The sequence below is a fragment of the Panthera uncia genome (genome assembly GCF_023721935.1).
Source record: "Panthera uncia isolate 11264 chromosome D3 unlocalized genomic scaffold, Puncia_PCG_1.0 HiC_scaffold_8, whole genome shotgun sequence".
Classification (NCBI taxonomy): domain Eukaryota; kingdom Metazoa; phylum Chordata; class Mammalia; order Carnivora; family Felidae; genus Panthera; species Panthera uncia.
The window spans coordinates 47,297,718-47,314,867 of record NW_026057586.1 but is presented as its reverse complement, the minus strand read 5'-3'; the positions used below and the strand labels follow the sequence as shown (position 1 = coordinate 47,314,867).

The following is a 17,150-nucleotide window of genomic DNA, read 5'->3' as shown; positions in this document are numbered from 1 at the left end:
CCCTTCCCTTCCCTTCCCTTCCCTTCCCTTCCCTTCCCTTCCCTTCCTTTCCCTTCCCTTCTCTCGTCTTCCATGCCTTTCCTTTGACTTGTGCTGGACGCCTGCCTCTCTGAAAGCCCTGGAGGTGAGCTTGCCAAGGGGAGACCTTGCTTTTCTTTTTCCATGTGTAGGGAAACTTCAGGCACGCCAGCAGCGGTGCCCCCGTGTCCCGGGAAGAGCTGATGATGGTACTGTCTAGACTAGAAGGTGTGCGCCTCCGAGGACTCTTCTTCACCGAGACTCAGCGGCTCTCCTTGAGCGGGGTGGGACTGGAGGAGGCCTCTGCCACAGGAAGTGGGCGTAGAGCACATCATGTGGAGATGTGTGCCTGCCCCCCTGGCTACACTGGTGACTCATGTCAGGTAGGAAGAAATTCCCCCTAGGACTCCTGTGGCTGCCCCTTCTGTCTGCTGCCCCCACCCTGCTGGACGGTCTGAAGTACTCTGTCCATCGGACAGGTGTCTCCTGGGCTATAGCTTCTGTCTTACCTGGACCACCTTCAGGTATGAAATACAAAAAAGAAATCACAGACGCCTCAAATTCCACTGGAAAGCCGCAGGCATTTGGTCAATCCTGGAGGTTGTAGAAATCAGGACTTTCTGGGAAGTAGAAGGAGCCCGCCAGTGGGCATCCCAGTATTTGAGCCACTGCCTTTCCTCGGGTTCTTGTGCTGTTCTTTAGTCGAGGGCCCCTCCGGTTTAGAGTCCAGACAGTGTCCTGGTTCTTCCAGGGGACGTGGCAGCCCAGTTTCCGAACTCACAGCAGATCTTCCTGCCAGGCCCAGCCAGCCTGACTTGTCCTCAGATGATTAAATTGTGCCATAAAATGAAACTGTTGTATCTCAAGTTGTAAATAGGTTCTCTTCCTGATGGGAGGGAAAGCACAATGTTTGGTGCAATTATTAGGAAATAGCAAATATTATCACTCAGTGTATTCCCTCTACCCCCTGTATGTACATTTAGCAACATCCTCCCCTTTCTATCCTCACCCCTTGATCGCGGAAAGCCCCTAGGTGATCGGCACACAAGTTTCTTTTTTTAACTTGCAAATATATTACCTGTCGTGGTTTTCTGGGGAGATCATGACCTGAGCCAAAGTCAGACGCTTAACCAACTGAGCCACCCAGGTACCCCGTGGGGACTTCTGTCTTATAACATTTAGTCCACAGGTGCCAAGATTCTTCTTCCCCACCCCCTTCCTCCTATCTCTTTTCTAGCCGAATTAAATAAAATCATAGCCCCAGGGAAGGAGTGGAACCTCTGGATTACCAGCCTCCTGCCCCGGGCGTGTTCTTTGCTCGTGACTCAGCCTGTGATTTACATCTGCTCTAATCAGCTAGTGCCGTCTGCGGGGTAAGGTGGGTAGAAGGTGATGCCTACCCCACCTCGCAGGAATTACAGAGCGGCGTTCTTCCCTGTGGGACTGTTATGTGCACTCTCTCACAGGCTGACTCATGGGTGAAGTTTACAGGTGGGGCCTCCTGCCGCAGACAGCCTGCCTCACCTGAGTCAGGCGGGCTTGGGCACTGAAGCAGGAAGGGCAGGTATAAGAGGAAGAGGAAAAGGTTTGCGTGCAGCCAGCAGGACGCCCAGGGACCAGGATGTCCCCCACAGTGAGGTGGTCAGCCTGGAGCGCTGGATGGCTGTGGATCTTTGGGGCAGCTGTGGGGCAGTGTCTGGGATATAATTCACAGCAGCAAAGGGTAGCGTTTCTTCAGCCTCCGGGTCAAAGCCATCTGCAAGCAAGTTATGTGGAGTTTAAGCCCAGCCAGGTAATGTCCCTTTTCAATTTGGTTTGGGCTGGGGAAGGGTTCCTAGCTTTATGACATTTTTTAAGTTAAGGGGATGAATGAATAATGGGTGGGCTGGGGGAGGGACCCAGAGCCTCCCTGTCCTGTTGACTGGCAGAGTTTATTACGGTGCCTGACAGATTGTTCTCCTGAGCTGTTAACCACAAACCCTGTAAACATCAGCCCACCTGGAAATGCCCAGACAGCTCAGAGTTTGAATGTTTGTGGGATGTTAGTACACTATGAAACTTCGTGCCCTTTCGAGAGTAACTCAGGCCCCAAGACAAAAGAGTCCAGTGCCTGTAGACTTCCAAATTCTGCTTGGAAGAAAATTTACCGGTAAAGTAAACCACAAAAATCAGTGAAATCCACGTTTAAGAGAAGTGATGAGATTGAATTTGTATAATACCTAACAAGACATGCTTCAATTTGCCAGGCATTAAACACTCATAAAGTCTGCTCGCTTGCTCTCTCTCTCTTTCTCTGTCTCTCTCTCTCTGTCTCAGCTTTCTGGATTTTTACATGTATGCTCACAGAGAAATGGATCCAATGGCTGCTGAGGTAGCCCTGAAAACCTGATAGGGACATCATTTTATCATTGTACCACAAAAGTTTATCGGAAAAGTGATCCTGAAAAATTGTTACTTAAAAAATATGGTTGCTAAACCCCTTTCTGAAATGATATATTAGGATACATTCATTTTCATTTAGAGTAAATCTTCAATACAATCTGAGTACTTGAACTGAATTGTGTATAAGATTGTGTGGAGTTTGTGTGCTTTGTAGAGGTGAGAAAATGATTATATTTCAGTAACCGACAAACGTTCTGCCCGAGTAGAAGTCATGTGACTTGTAGGGGACTTTTTCTGTTTCTAATCGAAAGCAAATTAGGTGGGTGGTTTAATTTTAATCAGGATGGACCGTCCTCCTGCCAAACATGTTTAATTAAGGCTTTTTACTCAGACATGTTGTCATAAATGAACCACATATATTTATTTATTTGGATAATTTGTTCTTTACCAAATATTATTTCATAAGCATGTAATGTGATATGTGGGGGTAATTAAGAGACACTTGCCACTTAGTAGTGGAGAGTATTTGCTTGTAGATATGATCACACTACCAGTGGCTGAATTTTGTTCGAACGTCTCTCTCAGTTGTGTTTTCAATTAAAGAACATTCCTTTCATACTTCGATTCTCCTGTAGACAAGCCTATTCATATAACACATAAAGCAATCTCATTTTTTGCAATAGCTTCTTTTGCCTAAACATGGTTTCTAATAGCTGAAGGGGAAAACATACTGGAAATTATAGTCTTGTTATTGTGTCCAATGTGTAGTAATTGGTAATTTTGGAAGAAACTCCTATCAGAAACTGGAATGTTCTACTCCGGGGAGTATACCAGGCTTCTTTCTCCAGCTCTATAAGGGTGGCTTCTTCCTCTTTTCCACCAGACCAGGTAGAGCCCTTTATGGCTACGGATGAATGAGAATGGATGGTTGATTTTCTGATTTCTCTTGATTGTAGCTTCAGAGTCTTATAGACATAATGCTGTTTAAAGAGGATTAGATGAAAGATGATCTTTTATCTTGAAATATTATTTTTTCCTGATGCTTTAGATAGGCCATATATGGAAGTCACTTAAAGAAACTGGGGACAACATTTGGTTTGAATCAATGTATTAATTTGCTCTGCCAAAATAAACAAAATGTCTATGATTCTCTTTAAAGACAGAAATCTAAATAATTGTTAATGGCTGGTGTTGGAAGAATTGCTTTTTCTTCTATTGGGGGCATTCTTAACTAGAATCCTTTTTTAAGTATTTATTTATTTTAAAATATTTATTTTTGAGAGAGAGAGAGAGGCAGCATGTGAGTGGGGGAGGGGCAGAGAGAGAGGGAAACACAGAATCCAAAGCAGGCTCCAGGCTCTGAGCTGCCAGCACAAAGCCCATTGTAGGGCTCGAACTCGTGAACTGCAAGATTGTGACCTGAACCAAAGTCGGATGCTTAACCAATTGAGCCACCCAGGCGCCCAACTAGAATCCTTAAAACATATATATATATATATATATATATATATACACACACACACACACACACACACACACACACACACACACACACATATGGTCAAAGCAACATTGAACAAGAAAAGAAGACCACACCCAGTGAGATTCCCTCCAGGTGGGTCTTTGTGTGTCCCATTGGAGCCCAGCGTCCCTGCAGCGTTCTGTAGAGAACACAGGCACGGTCCTCTCCCCTGAGTTCACTTTTGCTTATAGACCAGTGAGTGGCAGTGACATGATTCCCCCGGTTCTGCCATTATTGAATAGATCCTAATGAAGACTCCTTAGTCCCCCTTCATCCACCAGTCCAAACTCCTACTTGGAGACGGAATGCCTGCCCTAAGAGCACTTGAACTTGAAAGGATTTGCTTAGAGACTTTCCCCACCAAAGACTGATGTCCTGACCCTCTTTACCCCTTCACCTCTCCACCCTTCCACTTGCCCTAAAACGGTTGAAGGAGAGGAAGCCATTTCCACACTCCTCCCTCCACGTCTCCCTTTTCTCTCGTGTCCCCCCACACATCTCCCGCTCCGCCACTAGCACACATGCGTGCTGTGGCATGGAAACAAGGTAGAATCTGACAAAGGGAGCCAGTGGACTGGCTAGTGTTTGCAAGTAGAAATCCACATACCAACTAAAGGAAAAAAGATTTAAAAAGTGAATGCTTGGGGCACCTGGGTGGCTCAGTTGGTTGAGCGTCTGACTTCAGCCCAGGTCATGATCCCGTGGCTCGTGAGTTCGAGCCCCATGCCGGGCTCTGTGCTGACGGCTGAGTCTGGAGCCTCTTAGGATTCTGTGTCTCCCTCTCTCTCTGCCCCTCCCTGACTCACACTCTGTCTCTCAAAAGTGAATACATGTTAAAAATAAATTTTAAAAAGAAAGTGAATGCTTGACAGTCAGAATTGGCACATGCTTTGGATAATCATTCTTTATGTTGACTAAATGCTTTGTTTGAAAAACAGGGTTGTAGCCCCGGATACTATCGGGATAGCAAAGGTGCATATACCGGACGATGTGTTCCCTGCAATTGCAACGGACATTCAAATCGATGCCAGGATGGCTCGGGAATATGTATCGTGAGTAAATTGATACTCTCCTGGCCGACAATCTGTGTCTCCCTGTCCCCTCGCCTCCCACCCTCACCCCACTGGTCCCTGAGACATCAAATATCGCATCTCCAGCCAAACCCAAAGCCAAATTGAGGTTGCTTTGTAAACATGGCATTCAGCATTATCAGGCTGAATTATTTTACACTTCACTTTTCCCTCCATTTTAACACATGCCATCGGAGAAGAACTCCTAGCTGAACAATGAAATGGCACATTAGCTTCTAAATTTTTGCTTCATGGAATGTTTTTAATGGGTGGATCCCGGGACTTAATTCCTGGTGGAATATAACAAATCAGAGCCACTGCTTTGGGCCCCTGTTTTGTTGGGGTAGCAGGAGGCTGCAGGAGGGGAGCCTTGTGGCTGTTAGATGAGCAATAGCTCAAGCAAGTAATCGGGGAGAAGATGACGCTTAGAAAGACTTAAGGCACATACTCAAGTCACTCAAGCACTAATCTGCGGCTGCCAAGACAAAGTGGGTTTATGTAGGAAGACAGGTGAGGTGAGTCCTTGCTGTCTGTGGCCTATCCACTGGAAAATAATCTTCTTTTAAAATACCTTAAAAAATATTTCCCATAGAAAATTGAATTGTCGGGAAATTTTTCTTTTGTATCCTGAAGCAGCACATTTTTTCTTCTGCCTTCCTCTCTTTCATCCCTGCCAGCCAGGGCCTCCCTACTTGGAAGGAGAATGGACAGATACAAAGAAAGGAGAGAGCATCAGTGCCCCTAGGAGCACAAGCACCCCCCCCCCCCACTTACGTTGTGCTGTTTGAAAATGCGTTCTTCTGGCATGGATTTCCTTTGCGTTGTGCAATGCATCTAGAGTGTGTTTCAATTCTTTGAGCTCCTAGACTGTATTAAGCCAAATTCAGCATGTCCCAGGGAACTGCTTCCACTACAAGATGGGACAGGCCAGGACAGGACATTGTTGATAGAATATTCTGTAGAATTTTAACCTTGTAAGTTCAAAAGCAATAAAACTCATTGGGAAATAGTATTTTTCAGCTCATAAATACTCTTCTATAATAATTTATATTTCATAGCGTATGCCATGTGTAACACAGGTAGATGCTTTAATTTAAAATAAATATTTATCTTGTCACTGAACCATGGCTAGATGTCACGTCCACTCTATCAAAGCTGCCAAAGAACAAAAGTAGGCATTCTCTGCGTCCATTCACCCAGCGGAAGGATCACTATGAGTCATAATTCATCTGTTTTAATCAAACAAGATTTTCTTTGTCATTTCCTTTCTCTGTAGCTGTGTCTTCACTTGTCCCTAATGGCCATATGGCCTTTAGAAAGAATTCATTCAGGAAACCTTTACGGAGCCTTTGCTATCGTGGGAGGTAGTGAGCTAAGCACTGTGGTTAAAACCACCCGACGCCCTCCCCGCCTTCACGCCTCCGCGAGGCTTGCGGTCCGGTGGGGAAGGTGCGCGCATGCGCGCTCCCACAGAGGCGTGGGGCCAGTGCCTGCACTCGCTCCCCTGCGCAGTTCTCCCCTGGCAGGCTCTGAGCGCTGCCCCTGCCCTGGGCAGGGGGGGGGGGGTGCCCGTTTTATGGGAGCCAAGGATGCAGCCCTCATTCTCAAAGATCCATAACGATTTGGAAACCAAGTACTTTTCACCATCGAATGGGCTGGTTCCGCTGCAAATTGGACTTCGTCTCTCAAGAGCCGAGTCAATTTCTAATATCTGGGACCTTCACTCTTGTGCAAATCTCCATATTGTTTCAAGAATAAACTTCGAAGTTTGAAGAAGAAAGTAACCCCAGCCCTTAGCAGTAAAGCCGTGTGCGTCCAAGAGCAGCAGGTCGTATGTTGCGTGGGTGCCGTCGTCAGCCGGAAGGACCCGCAGTGACAGGCCCCTTTCTCTTCACCAAGGCTCTGTCTCTTCTCCTGGCCCCCTTTCTCCCCATATTGCTGCCCCTCCCCCACTCCCCTTGCCTTCTGCCATCTCGGTCATCCCTCTTCTACCACTCTGTTCCCATGTCCCTTCCTCTTTCGGTTTTCCTTCACTTTACTCCCCGGCTCTTGTGCCCATTTCCCCCCTGCCAGACTTACCTGAAACCCACAGGTGGCCTGGGGCTCTCGTGACGCTCATGACCAGAGGTCCATGCTCCTCCGTGACGCCTCAGGTTTCGCGTGATCTGAGCTGCTACCTTTCCAGCTGCATCCCGCCCCGCCTTGCCCTTCACTCTCCGGAATACCAATTGCTTCATCTTGCCCACACGCACTGCTGTGCTCCTGCACGACTGACATTCTATGCACGCTGCTCCCTATGCCTGGTGTGCCCTCCCCTCACTTCTCTACCCAGCTAATTCCCCTCCTTTTATCCTCCATGCAGGAGGCATCATCGCCTCCAGAAGCCCTTCCCTGAAGCTCCTCTTGCTCTTATGGGATGCTGGGGTGCATCAGCCATCAAGTTTTCCACGTTATATTTAACGTGTGTACTCACAGGGTTCTATTTGCCCCCTGGTCAGGGTGCCGATCCATCTTGGCATCCCTAGTACCTGGTAGCATGGTGGGACACGTAGTAGATGCCCAATGGATGTTTGGTGTCCGATGGAGCTAAGAGAGCACATGATGTGGGAGTGGATGTGGATTCATCCATCCATCCATCCCTGAATTTATTCACAGTAAACCACAAGGAAATTGGTAAGCAGATATCTCATATTTGCAGGACTGAGAAAGACAGCTATCAAGATAGGTGTTCTCAGCTGAGGGTGGGGGTATTTCAGACATTCTTATGGGACCTTATCAAGCAACACAGGTTCTCACCCCTTTCTACCATTCTTCCCCCGCTCCCGAGGAGGACCAGAGGTCAGGGTGTTTTCAGTAGGACACAGATGGCCTCACCATAATTCTTGTTTCTCCATGTCCTTGCTTCTCCAATGTTTTCAGCTCAGAACTAAGTGGATCTAGGATTAAAAGATACCTATTCAGCTATGTTGTTCCTTAAGAATGTCATCTAGAGTTTAAAAAGAAAGGAAACTAAAGTGGAAAGATAAATAATCCGTTCAAAAAAACGACTGTTTTGTGAGAGAGTCAGGACCGTGGAGCAAGGGAAAGGTCAAGGAGAGACCCCTCTGTGGATCCAATACACTGCATGTGGATTTGGTCCTAGCGTCCAGGTCTACAGGAAAAACTGTCATGGCAGTGACTTTTGGGGAAAGAGGGAGGGATTCAGGGCAGGGATGAGCTTTCTGGTGATGATTCCATGTTAATGTGTAAACAACATCCCTTGTGTGTATGACACGATTTCATATCGGGAAAAAAAGTATGAAAACATGTTATAACATGTGGATTGTGATCGTCTGTTATTGAAAGGTTTGTGAGGGATCGTTGTGTTTAAGCCAAAGGAACCGATGACATTATGATGGAAGGGACAGTCTCGCATTCAAAGCAGGGCCGCACCCACTTAGGATATAGGTGCATGTTGTTTTTCGCAACCCGGTTTCAGATATTATTGAAAACTCACATCCATTGAAGTTTCCTACCAAGCCCCACCTCTACATAAAAGCACGTTTCAAAAACATTAGACTTATTCCCGGTCATATAGAGTATCTCTGAATTATCAAATGCCCACAATAGGGGAGTGGTTTCCTGGATAGTTTTGTGCATTTACATATGTATTACTAGAGTAAAGCAAGAAACATTAAAAATTCCACAAAATAAGCAAATTTGATACCATCTGCTAGGATTTGCCTCAATGGACTGCTCAATTGGAAAGTCATCTCGTCTCAGTGCTTTATTGAAGAACAACTTTCAATAGGCATTGACTTTGGCATGAAAATAATTGGATTTACAGGGGCGCCTGGGTGGCGCAGTCGGTTGAGCGTCCGACTTCAGCCAGGTCACGATCTCGCGGTCCGTGAGTTCGAGCCCCGCGTCAGGCTCTGGGCTGATGGCTCGGAGCCTGGAGCCTGTTTCCGATTCTGTGTCTCCCTCTCTCTCTGCCCCTCCCCCGTTCATGCTCTGTCTCTCTCTGTCCCAAAAATTTAAAAATAAAAAAAAAAAAAAAAGTTGAAAATAATTGGATTTACATAAACGCACAACGTAGATAAATAACATCTTGCTTCTTGGAGACATTGGAATTAAACTGAGATGCTGGGATTATTTCTTTAGATACAATGCAGCTTTTCATTGTTTTAATAAATTCTACATGTTAACTTATTGCAACTATATTCCTCTTTAGTATATCACGAGTAACTGATTTATGTAAAACAAGTTGATTTTCATAGACATTATTCTCAGGGGAAGAGGGATAGGGCTAACACCTTGCTGAAGCTATAGTGTACTTTTTAAAATCCTCCCAGCCTTCGCAAGTGGGTATTATTCTAACTATATGTTTTAAGAAAATTAGAATTGTGTGTAAATCATACATCAATACAACTGGTTTAAAACAAAACAAAACACCGAGGCTCAGAGAGGTGAAGAATCTTGCCCAAGGCTGCACAGCTGTGAAACATTGGAGTGAGTTTGAATCTAGCTGGTCTTTCTCCAATTTCGTCCTCCTGATGCTAAGCACCAAATAGCTGATGGAAGGATGCTTACGTGTTTTATTTTCTAGTACCAACAGTAACTGGATAGATAGGAATATATACCATTTGTGATTCATAGCTCTGTACAGAGTCAGAGGACTTGAGTTATAATTGTGTGAGTAATTAAGGTGATAACAATCTTAATAATAATAAATGTAATTGGCTGCTCTTAATTGTATGTTCATCTGTCCCAAGAACTGCCAGCATAACACTGCTGGGGAACACTGTGAGCGCTGCAAAGAGGGTCACTATGGGAATGCCATCCACGGACACTGTAGCGTCTGCCCATGTCCTCATTCCAACAGGTACTGTGAGAGCTTGAAAATAATCTGTGGAGATAGGAAGTAGCTTGGTGGTTGCCTGGGACCAGAGATGGGGAGTGGGAGAGGAGCAGTGTATAGGAAGTGGCTGGTAAGGGTGTGGGATTTCTTTGGGGGGTGATGAACATGTTCTGTAGTTGATCATACTGATGGTTTTTACAACTCTGTGAATCTACTAAAAGCCATTGAGTTGTATGCTTGGAATGGACAAGTGATACGGTATGTGAAGTCTATCTCAAAGCAGTTGTATTTAAAAAAGAACATGCAAAAATGCAAAACAAAAGCAAAACAAATAAGAACAGGTTTCCCAAGTGTACGCTTGTGTGCTTTTCCTTTTCCTCTTTCCTTTCACTCTTCATTCGGTGGTTAAACGTTATTTACTGAAGGCCTGATACAGGGGCTAGGAGTTAGCCTCCTCTAGGTGCTGGGGAAACTACAGGAAAGAAGACTGACAGACTCTGATCTCACGAGGCTTCCCCTGGAGAATGCAGGCAGGGAGAGTTGTCACACTCAAGAAATACGTGCACGAATAAATAAGCATAATTTCAGATAGAGATGGGCTTGGAAGTTGATAACAGGGCTATGTGATTGATAGTGAGTGAGTAGACTCTTTACAGAAGAGTAGGAGGGTTTTCTGAGGTCGTTGGCCAAGGACCAGGGAACAATGAGATGGAGTAAGCATGGCAGTATCTCGGCACCGAGGGTCTGAGGCAAGGAAAAGACAAGAGACAGCCCCTGTGACGATGTGTCCATGGAGTAAGGAGGTGGTTAGAGGGCAGTGTGGGACAGAGGGTCAGGAGGTGAGGTTGGTGGGGCACCCAGGGTACAGATCCCGTAGGACTTTGCAGGCTATAGCAAGGCACTTGGATTTATCCTTGGTGTGATGGAAGTCATAGGCCAGTTCTGAGCCATGGAGCATGACCTGAGTTGTCATTCAGACTCCAGTACAGCAGATACATGACATAGGTAGAAACCTGCCACTTGGATTTCATGGTGATTCATGTTCTCTTTGGCCTCGGTACCTTGTCATATTCCTGCTTATCGTGACACACTTGCTGTGGGTCCAAGCAAAATACAAGTAAACAAAGCAAGAGTTGATTTGAAAATCAGGAAGATACCAATAACAGTATCTGCAGTGCACAGGCTCGGGAGCAAGTGTGAACCACAAGGCAGGATGAAATCAGGCCAGTATCAGAGAAATTGGCCACGTTACCAGAAGCCACTGCCCAGATGTGGCTTTTCTGAAGATGCGTATTTGAAATGTGCACCCCGGTTTGCTCTCTGTGTATCTGATACTCCTTAAACTTGCCCAGTCCTGTGACTTTATTTGAAAAGGGATTTAGCACTCAGTACTTGCCTAGACTTGTTGGAACAGAAGCTAGAGAGAGTGGAAACAAGATTTTCATGGGGTGCTCAGGGGAAAGCTTTTCATCTTTGATGGCACAGCATAGTGTTATCATGAAGGCCAGCTTCTGGCTTTCAGGCAATTGAAGTAACACACAGTTCCTCGGATTTATCAGTGAAATATGGTTTTTATTTAACTCTTTCTCCATCAATATTCATACTGTTGACGAATTTCTAACTGTTCCTTTAGAAGTATAACTCTGGAGGCTCAGTCAGCTAAGCGTCTAGTTCTTGATTCGGCTCAGGTCATGACCTCACGGTTCGTGAGTTCGAGCCCTGCATTGCATCCGGCTCTGTGCTGACAGTACAGAGCCTGCTTGGGATTCTCTTTCTCTGCCCCTTCCCCCACTTGCACTCTCTCTCTCTCTGTCTCTCAAAATAAATAAATAAACTTAAAAAAAATAGTATAATTCTGTCCATCTACTAGGCCAAGAGAAACTTCCTAGATAAAAATTCTTTTACCAGCAAATGATAAATAGAGGTATTTTCCCTCAGATTTATTCAGTGTAATGTTTATAGACATATCTCAAGGCAACAGAGTTTTTTCATGATCTGCTCACTTATTTGGAAAAAAAAAGCTGCTCAAATATACACTAGGTTAGAACAAAAAGAAAGAGAATCAGAATCCCACAACTTGATTTGAAAAATGTAAAAATCACCAATGATTGTGCCCACAGAAATACCTAGACGGGCAAGCCTGTTTTATGCCTTAGTCCCTCCTGCCTGGCCCCTTTTCTTCCTAGGAGATAATGTATCCAATATGAAGGAACTAGAATAAACAAGGAGGAAAATTTTTTGAAGAATCCGAGCTCCCTGTCCTTTTTTTCTGCCTAGACTTGTTTTATTCTTTCCTTGTTATTCCTGGAAAAATGCTGTTGTAATCATTTCTTCCAAAATGAGTTACTTTGCTCTGTCTCAAGTGAAGGAATGTATTTCTCCAAGCCAAAAATAAAACTAAATAAATGCCTTCAGTCCTTATACCAAGATTTGCCCAATGTGAGCTGAAATAATTCATCATTATCTACACAAGTCTTAATGGACACATTTTTCTTCATATAAGAAGTAACCAGATCCTTGGTGTCTGTTTACACTTAAGGCAAGTCAGTGCTTTGTGGCAAAAAATAATGAGCATGAAGCCTATCGATTTGTTTTTACTGAGGCTTTTTTCTGTCTTCCTTCCAGTTTTGCCACTGGCTGTGTTGTGACTGGGGAAAACGTGAGGTGCTCCTGCAAACCTGGATACACAGGCACACAGTGCGAAAGGTGGGTGCTGCCCCCTCGCGCCCCCCCCCCCCCGCATCCCACAGGTAGGGTGGGCTCTGCGGGCAGGCTGCAGCAGGCTCGGGCTGTGGGTGCGGCTGTGCTGGGTCGTGGCTCAGAGCTGGGGTGGGGCTGTTGCTTTCACGGAGGCTGTAGAAAGGTCTTTAGGGAAAAATACAAGACTGTTCACTTAATAAATCATTAACTTCTTTATCTTTCTCGTTTTTTACATGTTTCAGAAATTTGAGGAGGCCCAACGTATCATAGCGCTATGTACCCCCAACACGTTTGCCTACATGCTCCTATCCCCCTGCACACTCCCTCATTCCCCTCCTCTACATATTTCTACATGCCCCTCCCCCTCCACATCTGTATGTACTTCCACCCCCTACATGTCCTTACCTATCCCTACATCCATATAGATTCATCCTTACATACCCCCACCCCATGTATGCATATCCCTACATACCCCTACCCACCACACACGTGTCCTTGTATTTGCCTACCTGGCACACATAACCCTAACTAGCCTAGCTCCATATACATTCATCCTTACATAGTCCTCACCCCACGTATGCACATCCTTATGTACCCCTACCCCACCACCACATCCCTACTTACCTGCCCACACACATACAACTCTACATACTCCTATACACACACACACACACACACACACACACACACACACACACACACAACTATACCTCTCTGTCCCCACATATTATGAACACCTGCAGGACAGTCTGTGTCATTCATTTCTGAATCACTGCTGCCTACTATTCATGTATTATTCATGTAATAGGTGTTCAGCAGCGGAACAAAAGAATAAATGTTGCAAAATGGAAACTATGAACTTAATTATGAGGGGCCAAAGAGCCAAGCTTTCGTTTTGCATGAACACATTTTCATGATTAGCTACCATACATTGGGCTCTGCCAAGCATATAAGGACTATGAAAGGTACTTAGAGTCTACCTCGGAAGGTAGCATGTACATTGTGCAAAAGTAACAGTATAGAAATGAATCATATGGACAGCATGTTTTTAAATTTAAAATAAGTTTATCATAAAGTCAATACGTACTTAAAGGAATTATGTAACACAAGTGAGCAAAGAACCAATGAGGCCCACTATACCTTTATGTAGCTCTATATATTTGTGCATGCTCAGATATAATCCTGCTTATAATCATTTTATTTATAAAATCCCCAGTTAAAACTTGTATATTCTTACAGTTCATTCTGTGCGCACAGACGTTTTCTTTTTTTTTTTTTTTAATTTTTTTTTTAACGTGTATTTATTTTTGAGACAGAGACAGAGCATGAACGGGGGAGGGTCAGAGAGAGGGAGACACATAATCTGAAACAGGCTCCAGGCTCTGAGCTGTCAGCACAGAGCCCGACGCGGGGCTCGAACTCACGGACCGTGAGATCACGACCTGAGCCGAAGTCGGCCGCTTAACCGACTGAGCCACCCAGGCGCCCCCAGACGTTTTCTTAAAAACAAAAGTAGTTTGCTGTTTTACTTTCTGTTTTGGCTCATTTTCTCACCTAGTAGATGTAGTAGAAGGTTAGCAATATCTTTCCATCTCAGTAAGTATTCGCTGATAACATCGTGTCAGAACCAAGAAGTTCTGTAATCTACTGCTGGTCTTTGAAATAGTTTTCCTCTTTTCCATTCAAAGCAGCACTAAAAGTAAATCCTTGTGGTGAATTATTTGTGTACATAAATCCTCAAGACGTAGTTAATAGAACCAGATCCCTTGGATCTAAGGATAGGTGCATTTTCAGACTTTTGATACATTTTGCCGGATTGCCCTCCAGAAAAGTCAGACTCATTTCTGTTCCTCCAGTAGCAAAAGAGCAGCTTTTGCCACCAGTGAATACTACAAATGATCAGTTTTTAAAATACTTGCCAGTTTGGTAGTTGGAAATTTTAATCATTCGAATTTACATTTCTTTGTTTCATAATTAGATGGGATTTTTTTCACGTACTAATTAACCATTTGTAGACCTTATTTTTTGGATTGCTTTCTAGCCTTTTTACTCACTTTTTCTAGTGCAATGTTCTTTTATTTTATTTATTGGTCTATACAAATTCTTCATACTACATGTTGCAAATTTTTGTTTATTTTTTGTTTATTTTTTTTGGTTTCGTTTTTTGTTATATGTATCTACTCTTATATTCTTTAGACTGTCAGCCTTTGGGGCCATGCTTGGCGAAGTTACAGAAATGTTTATGCTTTCTTTTAGGACTTACATAGTTTTATTTCTTACACTCAGATCTTCATGTTGGTGAAAATTTGGAACCTAGCTTTTTGGTGGTGTCAGGGCATCTCACATGGCAGATAGATTTAGGGTCAACGTGTACAGCAAAATTGGCCAGAGTTCAAGAAACTCACACTATCCCAGTATTCCATCCCCATAATCCAGGGCCCACGTTGCATGAAATACACATAGTATTTGGGTACATCCCAGAGCCACACTCAGTAGGGTCAGACGTGCACACTAGGGGAGGCATAAGGAAAGCAGACTAATTAGGGGACTGGCAGATTCACATCCTTCATGTCATACTGTCACACTCACTGCAGGCTGTGTGCTCACTGAGTGAATGGGGACAGACACTCCAGCTGTTTTTCCCTCTGTGCCTCTCGTGCTGTCACTCTTGTTCTCTCCCCCACCTCTCTCTCTATTGCCAAGTACATTTAGTTGAATTCACAAAAGATGAATGTGCATTTACAAAGTTTTCTGTGCAAACTTAGAGTCGTTTCCATACATTTTGTTCAGTCTTTGTGCCGTTATCATTTCTGAAAGTATAAAATGCCTTTAGATAGTTGGTTGAGCAAGGCTCTCCTCATAACCCTTAAAATGTTTTCCTTGGCCATTCTGGCATATTATTTTCCTGGATAAAGTTTAGAAGAGTTTAAAAGATTCCAAAACAAAACAAAACGAAAACAAAATTAATTTGGTTTTCACAAGAAGGCAGGGGTTATCTGAGACATTTGACAGACAGGGTGGGACCTACGTGGGTCTAGTGGGCCTAAGGGATGAGTGGGGCTGGAGGGTGGCTCAATCAGGGAAGTTACCCAAGAAAACCCAAGGACCTCAAGGCTATTTGCCTGGGAGGAAGGTGCGGACTGCCTCATTACGGGATCACTGAACGTCAGCTAAGGGGCAGGGCACTGTCTGGTGGTAAAAAGATGCAATTTCAAGGTTCTTCTGTTTTCCATTTCAGCAAAAGGAACCTTGCCCACAGTTGCCTCACATCTATTATTCATTCTTTCTTTCAATGAAAAATGTATGGAAATCCTAGTATATGCCTGGCACTGGGCTAAGCGCTAGGGACACATTAGCGGCTGGAGCCCAGACTCTGCCCTCAGGGTTTTACAGTCTAGTGGTGGACAGACACACAAACCAGCCATTAAAATAGTGACCAAGACATAACTGGGTCCCCAGGCTGCAGGGGAGGAGCATCCAACTGCCCCTGAGGGGTGAGGGAGGAAGGGGCAGCTATACTGAGATGGGAAGGACGGGTGGGTAGAATGGGCTTCGGGAACGTTCTTCTAGGCTCTGTGGTGTGAAAGCTTGAGACTCCCACCTGAGAGAGGCATCCTAGTGCGATCCTCCTCATGGTTCTTCACAAACAATGATGCAGAAAACAGCAACAGACCGGCTGAGACATCCGGTTGGCAGGCAGCAGACTTGAAAAGAGAAATTCTTAATTAACAGTTCTCACAGCTTATGTCTGTTGTTTGCTGTCTCAGGAAAGCAAACTATAGTTTCTTAATTTTTTTTGAAGAACTTGTTCACAAGTAAATGCCATATGAATGTCAAATTTTTTAATTTGTTCAACATTTATTGGGGACCCCCCTTTGTGCCAGGCATCAAGCCAGCGTTAGTCATTAGCTATGCAGTGGTAGCTACAAGGACAATATAGGGTGAAGAGTAAAAATATAAGCAGGAGCCCACTGGGCGGAAGAGGGAACAGCCAATCTGAAGGAGGGGGTAGGAAAGGCTTCCCAGCTCATAACCGTGCCCTGGGCCACATTTCTCCCTCGGCTTCTCCGAGCCATAGAGGACAAACATGTTCTCTGCTCTTTTTTCTTGTACCACCGCCCTCTATGAAATCAGGAAGTTTTACTTCAGTCCATTGTGTTTGGACACCAGCTTAAAACGAGAAGAAGGGTACCGGTTATTTCTGTAATCAGTCACTAACACTTTTTGCAAGAATAAGGAAGACGTGGAATCTAACTTCCTAAATATTTATGTGACTTTAATATAAAGTGTTTTGTAATTATGCATCTTTTACATGGAAAATTTAGATATAGGTGACACATCTAAAAATAAAGTATTTAAAACATGAGTCTTTTGCCTATAGCATGGTTTGTTAAGTAGAATATGGGGCCAGTCACATAAAGTAAAGCCTATGACAAGTTGGTTAGTAGACTTAGACAAGGCACCTCAGCGTAGTTACCTTCTTGATAATTAAGGAAGGCATGGGATTTCTGCTTCCTACCCACTTTCTGAAATGTAATAATTCCAAATTATGCCAGTTATACATAGATGTGTATATGTGTGTGTGTGTGTGTATATATATTTGTGTATGTGTGTATAT

At 44.3% G+C, this 17,150-nt stretch overlaps 1 protein-coding gene across 2 annotated transcripts in view; it reads left to right on the top strand.

Moving 5' to 3' along the window:
- LAMA3 (laminin subunit alpha 3) overlaps window positions 1–17,150 on the top strand; it is a 279,507-nt gene that overhangs the window by 202,212 nt on the left and 60,145 nt on the right. Inside the window, exons 38-41 of one of the 2 annotated variants that reach the window (XM_049619625.1) lie at window positions 171–401; window positions 4,861–4,974; window positions 9,747–9,856; window positions 12,458–12,538. In XM_049619625.1, coding sequence (XP_049475582.1) covers window positions 171–401; window positions 4,861–4,974; window positions 9,747–9,856; window positions 12,458–12,538 — 536 coding nt within the window. Of the gene's footprint in view, window positions 1–170; window positions 402–1,621; window positions 1,811–4,860; window positions 4,975–9,746; window positions 9,857–12,457; window positions 12,539–17,150 lie in introns of those variants that run through there. The other variant, XM_049619626.1, reaches the window with a different exon arrangement.